The 16,720-nt window shown below is 39.2% G+C and overlaps 1 protein-coding gene across 2 annotated transcripts in view; it reads right to left on the bottom strand.

Moving 5' to 3' along the window:
• Window positions 1-2,715: 2,715 nt before the first annotated feature.
• The window catches only part of Gs2 (glutamine synthetase 2), a 45,150-nt gene continuing 31,145 nt past the window's right edge, over window positions 2,716-16,720 (bottom strand). For both annotated transcript variants that reach the window (XM_067783315.1, XM_067783316.1), the window contains 3 exons: window positions 5,814-6,346; window positions 5,651-5,754; window positions 2,716-3,717 (listed from right to left, as the gene is read on the bottom strand). In XM_067783315.1, the coding sequence (XP_067639416.1) occupies window positions 3,429-3,717; window positions 5,651-5,754; window positions 5,814-6,346 (926 nt within the window). In that variant the 3' untranslated portion in view covers window positions 2,716-3,428. The remainder of the gene's footprint in view (window positions 3,718-5,650; window positions 5,755-5,813; window positions 6,347-16,720) is intronic.

A 16,720-nucleotide genomic window follows, 5' to 3' on the forward strand; every position in this document is an offset into this window, starting at 1 on the left:
TTACCAGTTCTGAAGCCGCACTGACATGCTTCAATCAACCGATTCACGGTTGGCTTAAATTTTTCGCACAATAGTCTTGACATATGCTGATCCCGCGAAAGTTAACGCATTTTGCCGCATCCCCTTCTTGTTCGGCTTTTTCGTTAACTTCTGTGGCTTTATGACGGGGAACCTAGTCTATATGTCCAGCCTGAGTGAAGGTTTTCCAATCCTTTTTTTCATTCCAGGACACTTTAATTTCCGCCTGAAAGACGCTGAAGTAATATGGCACCTGTACGATCTACTTATTTCTGGATCGTTACATTAAACAGCAAACCCCATCCCTTCATTTAATTTAGAACCTTCAGTATAGATACGTGTATAGTAAGTTCTGAAATTTATGCACCCTGGCGCCAACACTTCAACTCAGTTGTGGCCCGAAGATCTCTTTCGAAGCTAAAGCACGGGACCAGATATTCCGTTTGCCTGATATTAGATGACGCTATACGGCTATGGCCATACGGCCTGCACTTAAGCTGCCAACCGGCCTTGAGCTTTGCACCAGCTGCTAAAGCGATATATGTCTTGTAGGGCTACTCATTCAAGCTTAGGCTTATTTCAGTAAGGGACCTTATATTTTCTAGTTAATAATGCTAGATCGGGGCTTTCGCGTTGGCGTTTAACCCGACTTCAGACGCCCAGGCATATACATCCCGAAGTGCCTGACTCATCAGAAAGCTGATAGTTGTTAGGCATCTGTATGCCGGATTCTACGTCAAACCGCCCAAGTAATTGGTTGATAACCAGCGTTCACAGCATTGGTGAATAAGCCCCACCCTGCGGCGTTCCTCTGTTTACAGATTTTGTTGCCTTGCGTGGACCCCATGGCGACGTGTTCATTCTGCAGCTTAACATGGAGCCGATCCAATTCGTTAAGGCCGAATAAACTTCAATCGAGTGTCGAAAGCCGCGGCAATGTCCAGAAAAACACCTAAGGCATATTCCTGGTGTCAGAGCTTTATCTATATTCCTGACCGTCCTATGCAATGCTGTATCGACTGACTTGCCTTTGGTGTAAGCATGTTGTACTGAAAATAACAATTCTACATTCATATTTAATTTTATATATACAGCTATCAATCTCTCTAAGGTTTTAAGCTAGAAAGATTTCAAACTAATAGGCCTCTAGTCTTTCGGATGCAAATTACTGGTTTTCCCGCTTTAAGACTACTCAAGCCGTTTACACAATTTTAGTGAAAATGAATACCTTTCAGTTGTACGGAAATGAAAATGTGCCCAACTGTGGTTAACCACTGAACGTTACTGCAAGACTTGGAAGGGTCTTCCCTTCATCCAAGTCTCCAGAGGTGACCGCCAAATTATCTATCTGGTCGGCAAGCATCGGTGCAATTCAGGAGCATAACACCCAGAGTAAAACAACGGGTGTCACAGGGTAGTTTCCTATCCCCGCTTTTCAATTATCACCGCTTTTCTTTAACTTCTTCATATCGAAGCTACCTTTGCCACCAGAAGGAGTCACCATTGTATACTACGCCGATGATTGCACACTAATGGCCACAGGCACAGACCCACACATCGATGATCTTTGTAATATAATAAACAACTATTCCCTGATCTCTCCAGTTTTTCGCCTCGCGAAACCTTACATTGTCACCGACCAAATCTTCGGCGGCCTTATTTGCAACATGGACGCGCGAAATGGCGACCATATTGGACATCCACGTCGGCGGCATTACGCTACCGACTGTCTTACACCCAAAAATATTGGGTGTGGCGTTCGATCAGGATCTACATTTTGGCGAGCATGCAACCGCAATTGTACCTAAAACCCAGTGCCGTAATAAAATCTTCAAATCTCTTGCCGGCAGCACTTGGGGTAAAGACAAAGAAACGCTCATTACCACTTACAAATCAATTGGCGTTCCGATTGCACGCTACGCGTCCTCGATATGGTCGCCAAGCCTAAAGGCTACTCACTGGAAGTAAATAGAGGCCTGCCAAAACACCGCTCTCAGAACTGCTACGGGCTGTATTCTTATGTCCCCAGAACACCACATAAACAATGAGGCGAGAATACTCCTCATTGGGGAGAGAAATGAAATGCTGAACAAACAGTTTCTGTTGAATACTCAGAAGACAGACAGCTGATAGAATAGGTCACATCTCCCAGGGTCTTAAGGAATCATCTCCGCAAGCATTATGAGGAAATACGGCACCTGAGAAAACAGCAGGTCCTCGGTGATATCCACAAATAGGCGTCAGACCTCTATGACAGGACTTTCCCGGCGAATACAGTTCTTAAAGAAAAATACCCAGAAATCGCAGAAGAGGGTCGCAATCTCCCTAGGGAACCGCGCGTCACTCTAAGTTGAGGATCTGGGGACTGTAACAGGTTAAACTCTTATCTATCCAGAATCAACCCTGACATACCAAATGTATGCTCTGCTCAAAATATGTCGCCACATGACACCAACCATCTCATCAATTGCAATGTGGAGCCAACGCCTCTAAAACCCCTCTCACTATGGTCCAACCCTGTTTAAACTGTAAGTTTCTTTGGATTCCGTTAGAGAATATTGAACACAATTTGTGATCGGTTGTGGTCGCCTATTGGATGTGACGAAGCACTGCTACAACAACAACAACTTGGTCCACACAAAATGTAACACTGTTAAATCGTTAGTCCACCACAATGAAAAAAAGAAAAAAACTAAATTCTTTATTAAATTAATTTACTAATTTGCAGAATTATTGTTTATTATTCGTACATATGTACATATATTTTATTTTATTAAAATATTTAGGTATATTGTTGAACTCTCGTTTTCTATTACATACGTACTCATTTGCAAATGTGCCTATGTATGTGCATATATATCTTATTTATTTATTAAATACTACTTAATTTTTGTCTTTTTTTCTGCTTGTTTTTTTTTTTTTTATTTAAAGCTTTTTACCTTAAACGTTTGTCTCTTTTAAATAAAACAATATTTTAAAACAATAAACAATTATACATTTTGTTTTACATATTGTTGATACATATTTTTACGTGCAGTTGATAATACTCAAAATTGGTTTGCAAATATCAGAGCTCCAGAATAACACTCAATACTAAATGTGACTACTGACAGCTGTCACGTCTCAACTGTCATTATTCTATTGAAAATAATGCAAACAATTGGAATTGAGCTATAATAATGACCAGCCACAGCGTATCAAAACATTCAGGTGTGATTTACTTAAAATCTAAATCTTCTTCATGGATTTCTTTTACACATTTTTATTGTCAAGTTTTTTATTAATTCCCCTTGGTGTTACTTTCTTCCTCGTGCTCTTTTTTTCAATTCATTAACATCTTTAACAAAATATCTTATAAGCTTTGGTCTTCGCATAGTTGCGCAAACATCTCATAGCCACCGTCCTTCCTCCTATTCATCCAAACAAATTGTACGTAAGATAGCCTCCACAACTGAGTATGGATCACAATTAGAGCTTGGGCGTCGATCCTCGAAATATCCTTTACCATCATCGTTCACACCACGTGGTATACGAATGGAACAACCACGATTGGCAACGCCGGCACTAAAATCGTTAATTGAGCTTGTCTCATGATGACCGGTCAAACGACGTGCATTGTCTTGACCCTGTTTGGGATCGTAGGCGCGTATATGGCGATCATGATGTTTTGAGAGTTTTTCAACAGCTTTGAGAATTTCTCTGTAAGAAGAAGAAGAAAATTTAATTTAGAACTTTTACGTTTGTGGTAAAATTAAAGTTGCTGTTGTTGTTGTAGCGTAAGGACACTCCCCAAAGGCCTTGTGGAGTGTTATCGATGTTGATGGTCATTTGCCGGATGCAGAGCCGGTACGTTCCGGTACCAAGCCCGACCATATCGGGAACAATTTGATATGACCACATGCGACCTCCTAGGCTATCCTGCCCGCCCACCCCCTAGATCCATTAGGAGTTCGGGGTGGCCAGAGCCTCGGCTGTTAATGAAACCGGATACGCCACGGATAGGTGAGGTTGACAATTGGTTGGAGAAGCTATATATTGCGCTGGCAACACCTTGAAAGGGTGGCGCTACACAAGCCCTTGAACCTATTTGGTATTTTATTCGCCGCTTACGACAGGCTTACCTACCGCGGGTATATTCTAACCCCCTAACCCGCTGGGGGTAAAATTAAAGTCGTCAACATCACTGTTTTTAAGTTTTTGGTTTAAAGTCGAGGAATTTTGAAGAAAGCCCGCAGCCTTAATTTTTGAATCTACCTATGAAGCTGAGGAGTGACAGCACGCTTTACAAAATGAAAGCAGTTTAGAAGTGCCGAAAAAATAACTAATACGATTGGTAAAGAAAGGATGCTTATTTGGCTGTAACGAAGACCTTCATGAATATAACTGAACTTATTCATGTTCCAACAAGTTTGTAGCTCAAAGAACGGAAGTCTTGTATAGTGAGCATCAGGTTTTTGAAGCTCAACAGTAATGGTTCTGGCTGATATCAAAGCGAAGCGAACCAGTCTGGGAAAGATATAACTTTATTTATTATAAGGCTGCGCCTTCCCTGTCCTGAAGACCATGCGTACCTCTTATCGTCTTTGCGGAGTAGTCCTGAATTATAGAATATTTAGTTTTAATATTAGTCAACTTCCCCCCAGGATTCGCCTCGCATAGGTGGGATTTACAATAGGGTTGCGGAAGCTATGAATTGCACTTATCCACTTCTTGAATCCCTCTTCCCCTTTGTTTAAATTTTTGTCTTTATATTCGTTTCTGACTTCGTCCTCGCTCCCATTCATATCTTTATCTTCATTTTGTTTGCTCATTTTCGTCATCGCCTTCCTTTTCTTTTATCGTACCATTCTCATCTTTGTTTTATCTCCAGATTCATGTTTGTAATAATTTTTACCTTCTTTTTTTCAATTGCCCTCTTCGTCTTTATCGAGATCTTTGTAATCATATTTTTAATATCGTATATGACGTCATCGTTATATTTGTTTTTGCCTTTATCATCGTCTTCGTATTTGTCTACTTCTTCTTTTTTTAGCTATAAGGAGGCTCCCCGAAGACACCATTAAGGTACTCCATTGAGTCTTCTAGGTCATTCAAACCCATCCTTTCGTATGAAACTTGCTATCAGAGCCCCGACTGCGAAATAAAAAGGATCCGATACGGTTAGCCTGAAAATTGGTTTGGAGGAGCTATGAATTTCACTGGTGACCTCATGGGGTGATACACAACACCTTGAATCCCTTTATTTGCCTTCATCTTCCTCTTTGTCCCCCTCTTCAACTTTCTTTAGTTTTTTGATTTTCCCTTTGTTATCTTCTTCAGTCTTCGTCTTTGTAAAAGTCTTCGTTCTTATGTTCGTCGTCCATTCTTGTTTATATTTATACAAATTTGACTTCATCTTCACGTTTGCATTCGTCTTCCTTCAGTGACTGGCAAACAAAAACATCGCCTGCCGAGGAAGATATAGAAGAGTATGGGGAAGAAGTATAGGGAATTAGAGTGGCAAAGGAATAGCAAGACGTAGCGAAAAACTAGAAAGAGACGTTACGATATTTTACATGCAGGCAGGTCTATTTTCAAGCAGTACGACATCTGATGGGACTACTAGACTGCCCTTATTAATATAGATACTTACTTAATACCGCCATCCTCACGCATTGTTTTGGTTGAAACATTGGTATGAGCGCCTGCGCCATTCCAATCGCCAGGCACGGGTTTTGGGTCCAAAGTGGCGACAATCTACGAGAAAATTGAAAATGAGAAAAAGTAGCTCTATACAAATTTTAGTAAAAGCTTACGCCAAACTCTTCAGAAATACGATGCAAAAGAAAGCGTGACATCCACAAATCATCACCAATTGAAATACCCAAACAGGGTCCAACTTGGTATTCCCATTGGGCCGGCATTACCTCAGCATTTGTACCAGATACCTTGACGCCAGCATAAAGGCAAGCGCGATAGTGAGCATCGACAACATCGCGTGCATAGACTTTGTTAGCTCCCACACCACAATAGTAGGGTCCTTGTGGTCCAGGAAAACCATTCTTTGGCCAACCCAATGGATGTCCATCAAAATCAAGGAATGTATATTCTTGTTCAATACCGAACCATGGCTCTTCATTCTTACATTTATTCACTACTTCGCGGCAACTTTTGCGATGATTTGTAGAGGTGGGCTCACCATCAAAGCGATAGGTGTCGCACATTACCAAAATATTGTTGCCGCGACGAAAGGGATCCTTGTAAATGGCAACTGGATAGAGGTATGTATCGGAATTGGAGCCCTCCGCTTGGTAGCAGGAACTGCCATCGTAATTCCAAATGGGTAATTCTGAAAAGGGAAGAAAACAGATATTTGATATTCTAATAAAAGAAATGAAATATGTATTGTAACGAATTTGCTGCAAATCCTCTTATTTGCAATCCTCTGCTAAGTTCGAATCACTAAACTGTTGAATAAATAACTCCAATATTGAATGATAGGAAAATGGCCTTTATTAAAGTACTTCAAATGAAACTCTACTATTGGCCGCCAGATCGCGTGCTTAAGCAAACTGATTGATAGCTCAACTCAAACTGAATTACTTCTTACTTGCTTGCCCCGCTTTTATAGTTTACGCTGCATACTTCTAGGCTCTTCGATTTCCAGAACTTACTAGTTGTTTCGGCTACAAAATCGCCAGCCGCACTGATCAGAAAACCTAGCGGAATTCCGACGGATAAAACCAAGTACTGAATAGGACTTTGCAATGATGAAGTCCACATGATTATTAAAGTTCAACTTCGGGTCAAAGATAACCCCAAGATCTTTTACTTCAGTAACATTGCGCAGGCAAGTGTTCGAAATGCTATAGTTCGTAATACGAACATTCAAAATTTTAGCAAACGTCATCTTAAAGAATTTTTTAATATTTAATGGGAGTCTATAACGTAGACACCACGAATGAACAGCGTCAATATTACGTTGAAACTTAGCTTCATCAGAAGTATCCCTGACTACCGCGAAAATTTTGAGATCATCTGCATACAGTAAATAATTTTCAAATAAAAAGCAACTACTTATGTCGTTGATGAAAAGAACAAATAGTAGAGGGCCTAGAACGCTTCCTTGCGGGACACCGGATGAAGCAATCAAAGGTTCTGACGAAACACCATCGATAGTAACAACACAGCGTCTATTAGAGAGGTATGATTGTATCCATTTCAAAAAGCAGGAATGGAAACCCATATGAGCAAGCTTTCCAAGTAGTACTCTGTGAAAAACTTTGTCAAAGGCCTTCGAGAATTCTGTATATACGCAATCAACCTGGAATCCAGCTGAGAAAGCAGTATGACAGTAATCTACAAATACAGCTAAATTCGTGGCTGTGGATCGCCCAGACACAAACCCATATTGATTTTGGCAAATAAGGGATTTGGTTGCAAAATACAGTTTTTCTTTTACAATTCACTCAAAAAGCTTAGAAATGGTAGAGAGTTTTGAGATAGGTCTATAATTGCGTACATCGTTTTTCTTACCTGATTTTAAGATTGGGATTATGTGAGCAACTTTCCAATCATTAACGAAGGTTCCTGAAGCAAGAGATTTATTGAAAATAATTTTCAATGGTGCAATTAGAGCAGGGCATTTTTTTAAAAGGTGTGCCGACAGGCCATCAACATCGGTTTGAGAAAACGGCTTAAGTGTAGCAAGCCCTTTGGCAATGTCTTCTGAAGATAGGGTAAGAGACCCAAAATTAAGGTGTGAGAAATTTGAAGAAAAGCTTGATGAGGGGACATCATTTTCAGTACTAGCATCCAGATCTAAGCCGTGATGATACAATCTTTTATATAAACATGCGATTTCTGGCGTATGCTGATGTTATTGATATTGTTTACCTTAAGAAAGGCGCTGTGGGTTATGTCTTCTCTGGATTAGATAAAAAGGTAAAATAAGTAGGTCTTGCTGCCATCGAAGAAAAAATCGGCGCATTTGCGCCTTGGCAACGATCAGTGATGATGGCTACGAATTCGAGCCTGTGAATGATTTCGTCAATTCGTAAGCATTAGCAGCAAAAATAAAGCCAGCTTAGAAATCAAATGGGAGAATGTCTCTTTCCAACAAGTGCTACTTTAGACTGAGTAGGAAATAAACGAGACCGCAGTTGAAAGCAAAGGAACGAGGAGCCCTCCGCAGAATTGAAAGAGGCAGTTGGAGGAAAAATTTACCTCCGTTGGTGCTCTCAATAGGTGTCAGTTATCGCGAAACAGGGATGTCTGGCGTGACTTGTTACGAAACGGTATAAATTGGAGGCGGTTAAACGTCATTTAATAATCACGATGTATATTTATGTTAGGGAAGTTCTTCAGTTGCCGCTATTTTATGAATTGTTGTCCTAAGTTTGCTGTCTTATTCAAACCCAGCACTCTGCATAAGACCATCTATTTATCTCATTTTGTGAAATACTTAAGCGCACTGTCAATAAGCAGATTGGACCTTGCATTCTCGACCTCATCTCTCGCTGAACGAGGACAGGAGAAAGAGTTTGCTCTCATCGAAAGAGATTGTCAACGCACTTGTGTTTTGGTAGCCACGCCACAGCTTATCCATACTAGTTCTAACCTATTCATGGAACTTTTATTTAAATCTGGTACCGAGCAGACAAATATGAAATAAATTCCTTTCTCGAATAACAAAGATAAAGCTCTTATTTATCATTCTTATTCTGATATATTATTATCGCAATTAAGACGCTGTTAAAAAAAATAAGATGTGCATTGGGCCGTTTTAATGAAATTTGATAATAATACCTTTAAACTTTTGGAAGGGCGTCTTTGAGAACGGACGGAATCGATACGTCCCAAAAGAAAGTCTTGTATAAACTCAAGTTAAAGGGACAGGGTTCTATTGGGGTGTGGGATGACTTGAAAGCTGTTGCGATGTATGTGAAAAACATTTACCGAAGGTTTGTGGAGTGCTGCTAGCATGAGAATCTTGTCGGATATAAATTTTGGTTCTTTTCGGTACTAGCACCTTTGACTGCCGCGAGATAAAGTGATGTCGGATACGAAAAAATGTGAGAGCGCTTTCTGACGACAGTACGTAATGCATTCCCCGATTGACACACGGTTGGCCCACAGACACGCACACAAGCATAAATACAACTCATCCCCTATTAACATCACCGCTAATGAGGTGAAGATGTCATTGATCATGCTAAATCATCTTAAGCAGTAGGCCCAGGCGGCATAGCCATGCCGTTGCTTAAAAAACCTGGCAAAGAGGGACTTAAATATCTAGCGCATGTCTTCAACCTGCCTTTGTCCACCTTCGCTATCCCAGAAAAATGGAAAATGGCGAGGGTAGTACCGCTACTAAAGCCTGGGAAAGCACCTAACATAGGTAGATCTTATCATCCGATATATCTCCTATCGTCAGTAGCCAAAACACTTGAAGTCATTTTGCTTCCATATTCCACTGAAAATTTGCGTCTTGCCAATCATCAACATGGCATTAAGGCATTTGGTACATAGAACACCTCTTACACAAGAAGCATATAAAAGGGAGCTTGAAGTAATTTATAACATTGCTGCAAACAACGGTAATAAAAAGGCACTAGTAAATAACTCAGAAGGAATCATGGAGAACCTAAAAGCAAAATACTAACACTTGGACGACTATGACATATACTGGAAAGGTAATATATAAACAACATTAACATAGCGCTCAAACATCGAACAATTTAGGGCCAAAACTAAAAACTAGCACTAACTCAGCGGATCCGTTTAGCAGCCACCATGTTTACAAGCTCACCTGCGGAAGCCAACACAGTAACATAGGACAAACGGGGCGGCAAATAAGAACGAGGTGTAAGAGAATACGTTCGAGATTACAACAATAAAAAACACGGAAACCAAACATCATACCAGAGTCTAACTTCGCGAATGACATGGTCGAAAATGAATGTTCCCCAGCAAACATCAAACATTCAAAGTCCTTCACATACAAGCAAAAGGCCGACGTCTGAACGTACACACATACACAAACATCAATTTTGACAATACCTGCTCATGTACCTACGAACTATAAAAACAATAAAAACGACAACAACAGATCAACCTCCGAATTCCAACCTTCGCGAACGTTTAAACTCCATCGCCAAAAATATCTAAAACAGCATCAAGTGCGCGGAAAAGTATGCAACATTTAGTATCATATGGCTACAAGGAATAACCACCTAAGTCTTATGTAAAAGTATAGGAGTTAGGCTGTTATTCCTGGTGACCATTTGGTATTACTATTTTACACTGATGACGGCACAACGCCGAAACTGGTTTGTCTCGAAACCCAACTTGGCAAGGGATGACGGAAAATCCTTCCAATAAACATCGATTAAAGTTCGCTTGGTGTTGCCGATTGGCGTCAGTTAGCACAGCGAAGAAATGAGTAACGTAGGTATCTACATATTATGCGTAGAAATGAACGACGGTCAAGCTCGGATGGTAGTTTTTTGATACAATTTCGTGTTTGATTTCTTTTTTAGTGTTTTGTACTTCGGATATGCCTCCAAAATCGGTCCCAAGTCCGAGTGTTTGCTGGGAGGCTGTTTTGTGCACAAGATCTGCATGATTAATTGTTTTTGTGAAGAAAATACATATGTACATACATATACATACTCTTATTAATTTGCATCCGACAAGTTCATAAAAAATTAAATCAAGAAATGAAACGCAACAAAAATGTCACAAAGAGTAAATGTCACAAAATTCATTTCTGGTGGAGACCCCGCCAGACGCAAAATTCGTTCAAAAAATAAACTGCGTACATAAAATAAAATTAAATCTGTATGTCGTTCAGGTTGCTAATCTTTACAGCAGAAATGCTTGCATGTGTTTCCTCAAGCAATTGCATTTCATTATTCACTGTTATTTTCATTATCCACCTCATTGCCACCCACAAATGCAAACGTCAGCATAAGCAACAACGGCGCCTGGATAAATGTGCAGGCGTTGAGTGGCTAACATTATGTGACTTATTGTAAACTCTGATTGCTTGTTTCGGCATTTCGGGAACTGCATTTTATTTGTTATAAAAACCTCAAGAACACTGTCGTGGTGTCGTGACGATGGGCGTTTGCTTAGCAGTCTCGAGGTCCAACTGACCAGAAGCAGATACCAAGTGGCCAGCAGAGTTCCAGAGTATCCATTTGCAGACATGTACAATTCACTAGTGCCTGCCCGGACCAAGAAATCAACCTGATAGTTGGTAGAGATATCCTTATGCCCTGGCACTCCCTTCCTTTAGAGAACGGGGGATGTGGCAATGGGAGCGAAATCCGGCGCACAGTAGTCTGTGTTGCAATGGATGAATCCTAACTCGTTCAGAATGCTGTAATGCCCGTAGTGCACAATTTTCTATCCCGCATCACGAAGCTGTATTACCGCCCAGGCTACGGGTGGCCACGATGTCAACAGATTCCGCATTTGTTGTACGAAGAGATCCGCTTATTCCAACTATTTCCAACCGCTACGCTGCATCCAACCCATTAAACGTGGAAGAAATGCCTATTGTTTTCCATAAGACTAGAACGTCATAGAAGAAAGACGGCTGGACTACCATAAGGAACAGCCCATTGGCGCAAGGAAGCCGAAGCCTTCCTAGCCTTATTTTCCTTATTAATCTTACATAACAGCTTGCAGTCAAGAATAATTACATGCTACTTAACCCTGTCAGACAGCATTCGCCCTACAGAGTGTGGTCTACATTCAAGAATCTTGTACCTCCTCGTACACATGATGCGTTTTGCTAGGATCGACCGTTAGTTCGCACGTGGTCTGGCCACATGGTCGGAACACCCAAGTAACAATGTAAAACGTCCTTTAGTACATTCAGAAACTTACACCTATCAAGAATTTCCCGGTCATCGACATAAGCCACCACATGGCAGCCACTACCCTCAAGGCTCTGAAGCAGGTCGTTCATTACTACGATCCAAAGCAGGAGAGAAAGAACACCCACTACTCCTTCTCACAAGCTTTCGGTTGTCGATATCGAACATGTTGCTAATAAGCCACAAAAGCTGATTTAGATGCAAGAAAATTGTGATAAAGTTGAAACATACTGAGAGAAATGAAGCTAGTAAAATCAACAAATCGGGTTTTTTGTTCCAGAATTTCCGAAAATTCGGTCAAATTGATCGCATTATGGTTAGTTAAACTGTTTTATTGTCATTGATTTGGGCCACAACAGACGTAACTTTATCAGAAACAGAGAAGTGCTTGGTGGGCTTCTTATTGATAACAACCAATATAATTTTTTTATTATCGGCAGACCCATCGGCTTTTATTGGTTTCTTGTCGGCCTGTCATATGTGGGTTCAACATTTGTCTGTCATCGATTTTATATTAAAGTTTTATAGGTATGTGTATCATAACAAGTAACACCGGATAAAAAATTGATAACAAATTGATACATTTTTGATAACGAAATCGATGGCTTTTTCATAACACACCGATAACATATTGCAAACACTCCGATAAGAAATCTAAAAGATTCCTAAAACAAAGTGATATCCTTTTTATTATAAACCGATTACTTTTCTGTAAGTTATCGACAACTTTTTGATAACAAATCGATAACATATCGATCATAAATCCGTAACTTTTCGATAACAAAAGGATAACTCATCGATTAAAAATAAATTTAATATAATTTAATTTAATTTTTTATTTTCTTTTGATTTATTTTATTTTATTTTTGTGCTATTTTTTAAAATTTATTTGTATGATTTAATCGGGGATTGCCCGTATTGCTTTTTTTTGTTTTTTTTTTTTTAAATGTATGAAAACATTTATTTGAAGCAATGCGGGCAATCCCCGATTAAATCATACAAACAGACAAAATTGGTTAATTCGTTGTAGTTCTATAAATAGAACAAAAACAGCAACAAAACAAAAGTTTCTTTGAAAAACCGCCGTACCAAGCATAGCTTTAACACATAATTGCATACGAAGTATGCAGTGCGTAAAAGATTAAAATATGCAAAAAGAAGGCAATTGGGAAAAACTTTACAACAACTAAGGCATGACGTAGCTGAATGCGTTTATAGCCATTTCAACTATCGTAGGGGTGCGGGTTCGACTCCCACTCCCGGGAGAAAAGGCTTTGAAGAGATTTACAAGGTATAATCGAAACAGCTGTCGCCTTGTCCGTACTGATGTCACGTTGTTTAAAAATTTTTCCCAAATTATTAAATTTATTAATTTATTTTAATTTGATTTGATTAAATTTTATTTTATTTTACTTAAATTATTTTATTTTTATTTGTTTGCGCTTCAGTTTATATAAACTAATACAAGGCGCGATAGCCTCCGGAGAGATTTTGGGTCGTGCTTCTCTTCCAATTTAAGCCGTTCTCCCTTCATTTTTCCTGCAAATTTTCGGGATGGCACCTACATGTTTTACGACGACTCCGAACAGCATCTGCAAGGCAGATGAGTGTCCGTTGAGAAGCCTTTCTTGGCAGAAATATGCTCGGAGTGTTTGCCAAATCACTGCTTGTAATTAAAAAAACGTGTTTTTCAATTTTTGAATTGGATGCAAGATCTGCGGTGGTAAGCGGATCACGCTTCTGCCAAAACACGGCGACCACAATATAAAGATGTAACAACCAACAAACCCCTTAAAAGAAACCAATTTCATCTTAAACCTGAACAATACATATGAATACAAGGCGCGATAGCCTCCGGAGAAATTTTGGGTCGTGCTTCTCTTCCAATTTAAGCCGTTCTCCCTTCATTTTTCCTGCAAATTTTCGAGATGGCACCTACATGTTTTACGACGACTCCGAACAGCATCTGCAAGGCAGATGAGTGTTCATTGAGAAGCCTCTCTTGGCAGAAATATGCTCGGAGTGTTTGCCAAATCACTGCTTGTAATTAAAAAAACGTGTTTTTCAATTTTTGAATTGGATGCAAGATCTGCGGTGGTAAGCGGATCACGCTTCTGCCAAAACACGGCGACCACAATATAAAGATGTAACAACCAAGAAACCCCTTAAAAGAAACCAATTTCATCTTAAACCTGAAAAATACATATGAATACAAGGCGCGATAGCCTCCGGAGAGATTTTTGGTCGTGCTTCTCTTCCAATTTAAGCCGTTCTTCCTTAATTTTTCCTGCAAATTTTCGGAATGGCACCTACATGTTTTACGACGACTCCGAACAGCATCTGCAAGGCAGATGAGTGTTCATTGAGAAGCCTTTCTTGGCAGAAATATGCTCGGAGTGTTTGCCAAATCACTGCTTGTAATTAAAAAAACGTGTTTTTCAATTTTTGAATTGGATGCAAGATCTGCGGTGGTAAGCGGATCACGCTTCTGCCAAAACACGGCGACCACAATACAAAGATGTAAACCTGAACACCTGACCACGTTTATTTTTCAAAAACTCTTTTTGCATCAGTAATGAAAATCACGCATTTGCTTATGTTTTTCTCTGCCTCTTTATTTCTAACAAAACAGCAGTGCTTATATCTGTTCGAACACTTGCATGGGCAAAGTTTAATATAAGCTGAGAAACTTAGTTTGTATGTAAATGACGTGATTGCCTTGAGTTGCTGTGAGATTTCGCTTATATGAACTCTACCACGTAACTCCCACATTGCGCTACAGTGTAGTGACTATATGAATGAACTTACACTCTCATTGGGCCTGATGAATAAAAAATTAGCAAAAGCAATTGCTGAAAAGGCTATTGCTTGAACTAATAAGCAATTGCTAATTATTACATGAATAAGAATTTTAGGCACCGCTGCTTTTTCTACAAAGTTTAAGCTTTTACTTGAAGCAACACATATATATATGTTGAAAAAAATGAATAAAAGTTTATTTAGTTATATTTGTTAAATTATTTATTTAATATATTTATAATAATTTTTATTTAACATTTTTGGTATACTGTTTTGTAGCCCAAACAATTATTAAATATTAGTAAATATTTCAAATTCCATCACAAAGTTGCTGCGTTAAAAGTTCTCGCTTTTGCAGGCCCAATTGCCACATCACGTTGTTATTCATAGGTTCGGCTGGAACCTGTTTGAAGTAGTGGGGCTCTTGCGGCAGTTCAAAGGGTTCATCTTTTAAAAACTTTGCAATATTGTGCAAAACAATGCAACAAATTATAATTGAAGGGGGTTTTCAATCTTACTGCGAACTTTGTATTGTAAAATCGGAAACCTTGCTTTCAATTGTCCAAAACATTGTTCAATTACAACTCGTTCTCTGCAAAATAGTTTATTGTAGTGCCGCTGTTGACGAGTTATTGGATTCCTCCATGGTGTCATCAAAAAGCGAGATATACCATAACCGTCATCTCCAAGAAGTAGCACGTTTTCTGATGAGTTTTGAAGTACATCATAAATGTCCGAATTTTTAAAAATCCTGCTGTCATGTACTCCGATACAATTTGGAAAAGAGTACCCTTCCCTCCATCCATTTTTAGCAGCAATCATTTCCCCGCCAGACTTTGGAAATTTAATTCACACATGTGTCTTCTTTAAAACTTCACTCATTACTAAATTAAAAGTTTTGGATACTGTAGTTTGATAAGCTCCAACCTCTTCTGCTACGCTATTTTGATAGCCCGGATCGGAAATTGTGCGCAGGAAGATCTTCATCTTTTCAAATGCTGATAACACACCTCCTCGTTTTTCGCAAGTTTCGTCGAAAAAATAGGTGCTCAACCACTTTACGTTCTCACGATTGAATCGATATAGCTTCCGAAAGTCTTCATTATTACATTCCCTTCGCACATTATAGTGTTTTCTTTTACGAATAGTCAAAAACTGCGCCATAGTTAAATGTTGAGCGAAGGAAAATCGAATAAAAACTAAATTACGAAAAATTTAGCATGGGGTAGATTAGCCTTGGAAAATCGTAAGCAAATGCTACCTAAAAATAGCAAATGCTTTATTTATTCATTCGGAATTCAGGAATTGCTTATAGAAATAAGCAAATCCTGAATGAAAATAGCAGTTGCAAATGCTTATAAAAAAAGCAATTGCTTGGATTTTTATTCATTGAAATTTAAGGAAAAGGTCAAAAAAAGCAATTGCTTTTTTTTATTCATCAGGGCCATTATTTATTACTCCATACAACATTCTAATACCAACACTATGCCTACACTTATACATTCTCTAGTACTCCATACAGTACATAAAGCTGGAGACATTGGTGCTTTATCGGTAACCGTATCGGTAACCTTATAACAGCTGATTCGACCAACCTTATGAGAATCAATGCAATCGATTATTGGTGCCGCTAAGGTCGTAACCGTATCGTAGCCAACTAATGGGTTTTTGGTTTACCGTCGTAACGATAAACAGCTGATTACGTTAGGGATACGACTACAGCGATACGACATACGGCACCAATGACTCCCGCTTAATAGATATTACACATTACTTATGTATGTATATGCTTACGCCTTCTCTAGTACATTTACCAATAATTTGAAGTACCATAATTATAGCATGGGAGCATAGAAGAGATTGAAAATTGAATGGCACACTCATCAGACTATAGAGAAAACATTTCAGGTCAACCTTCTAGAGCATCTTACAACAACATATTTCCAAAATCATATATATTATTTCTAATTGCTGTTTTTATGTACGGGTCCCTTTTACGCTCTTATTTGGAATCCAAATCTATAAATAAAATTTTG

Source organism: Eurosta solidaginis, chromosome 4, assembly GCF_040869045.1.
Source record: "Eurosta solidaginis isolate ZX-2024a chromosome 4, ASM4086904v1, whole genome shotgun sequence".
Taxonomy (NCBI): Eukaryota; Metazoa; Arthropoda; class Insecta; order Diptera; family Tephritidae; genus Eurosta; species Eurosta solidaginis.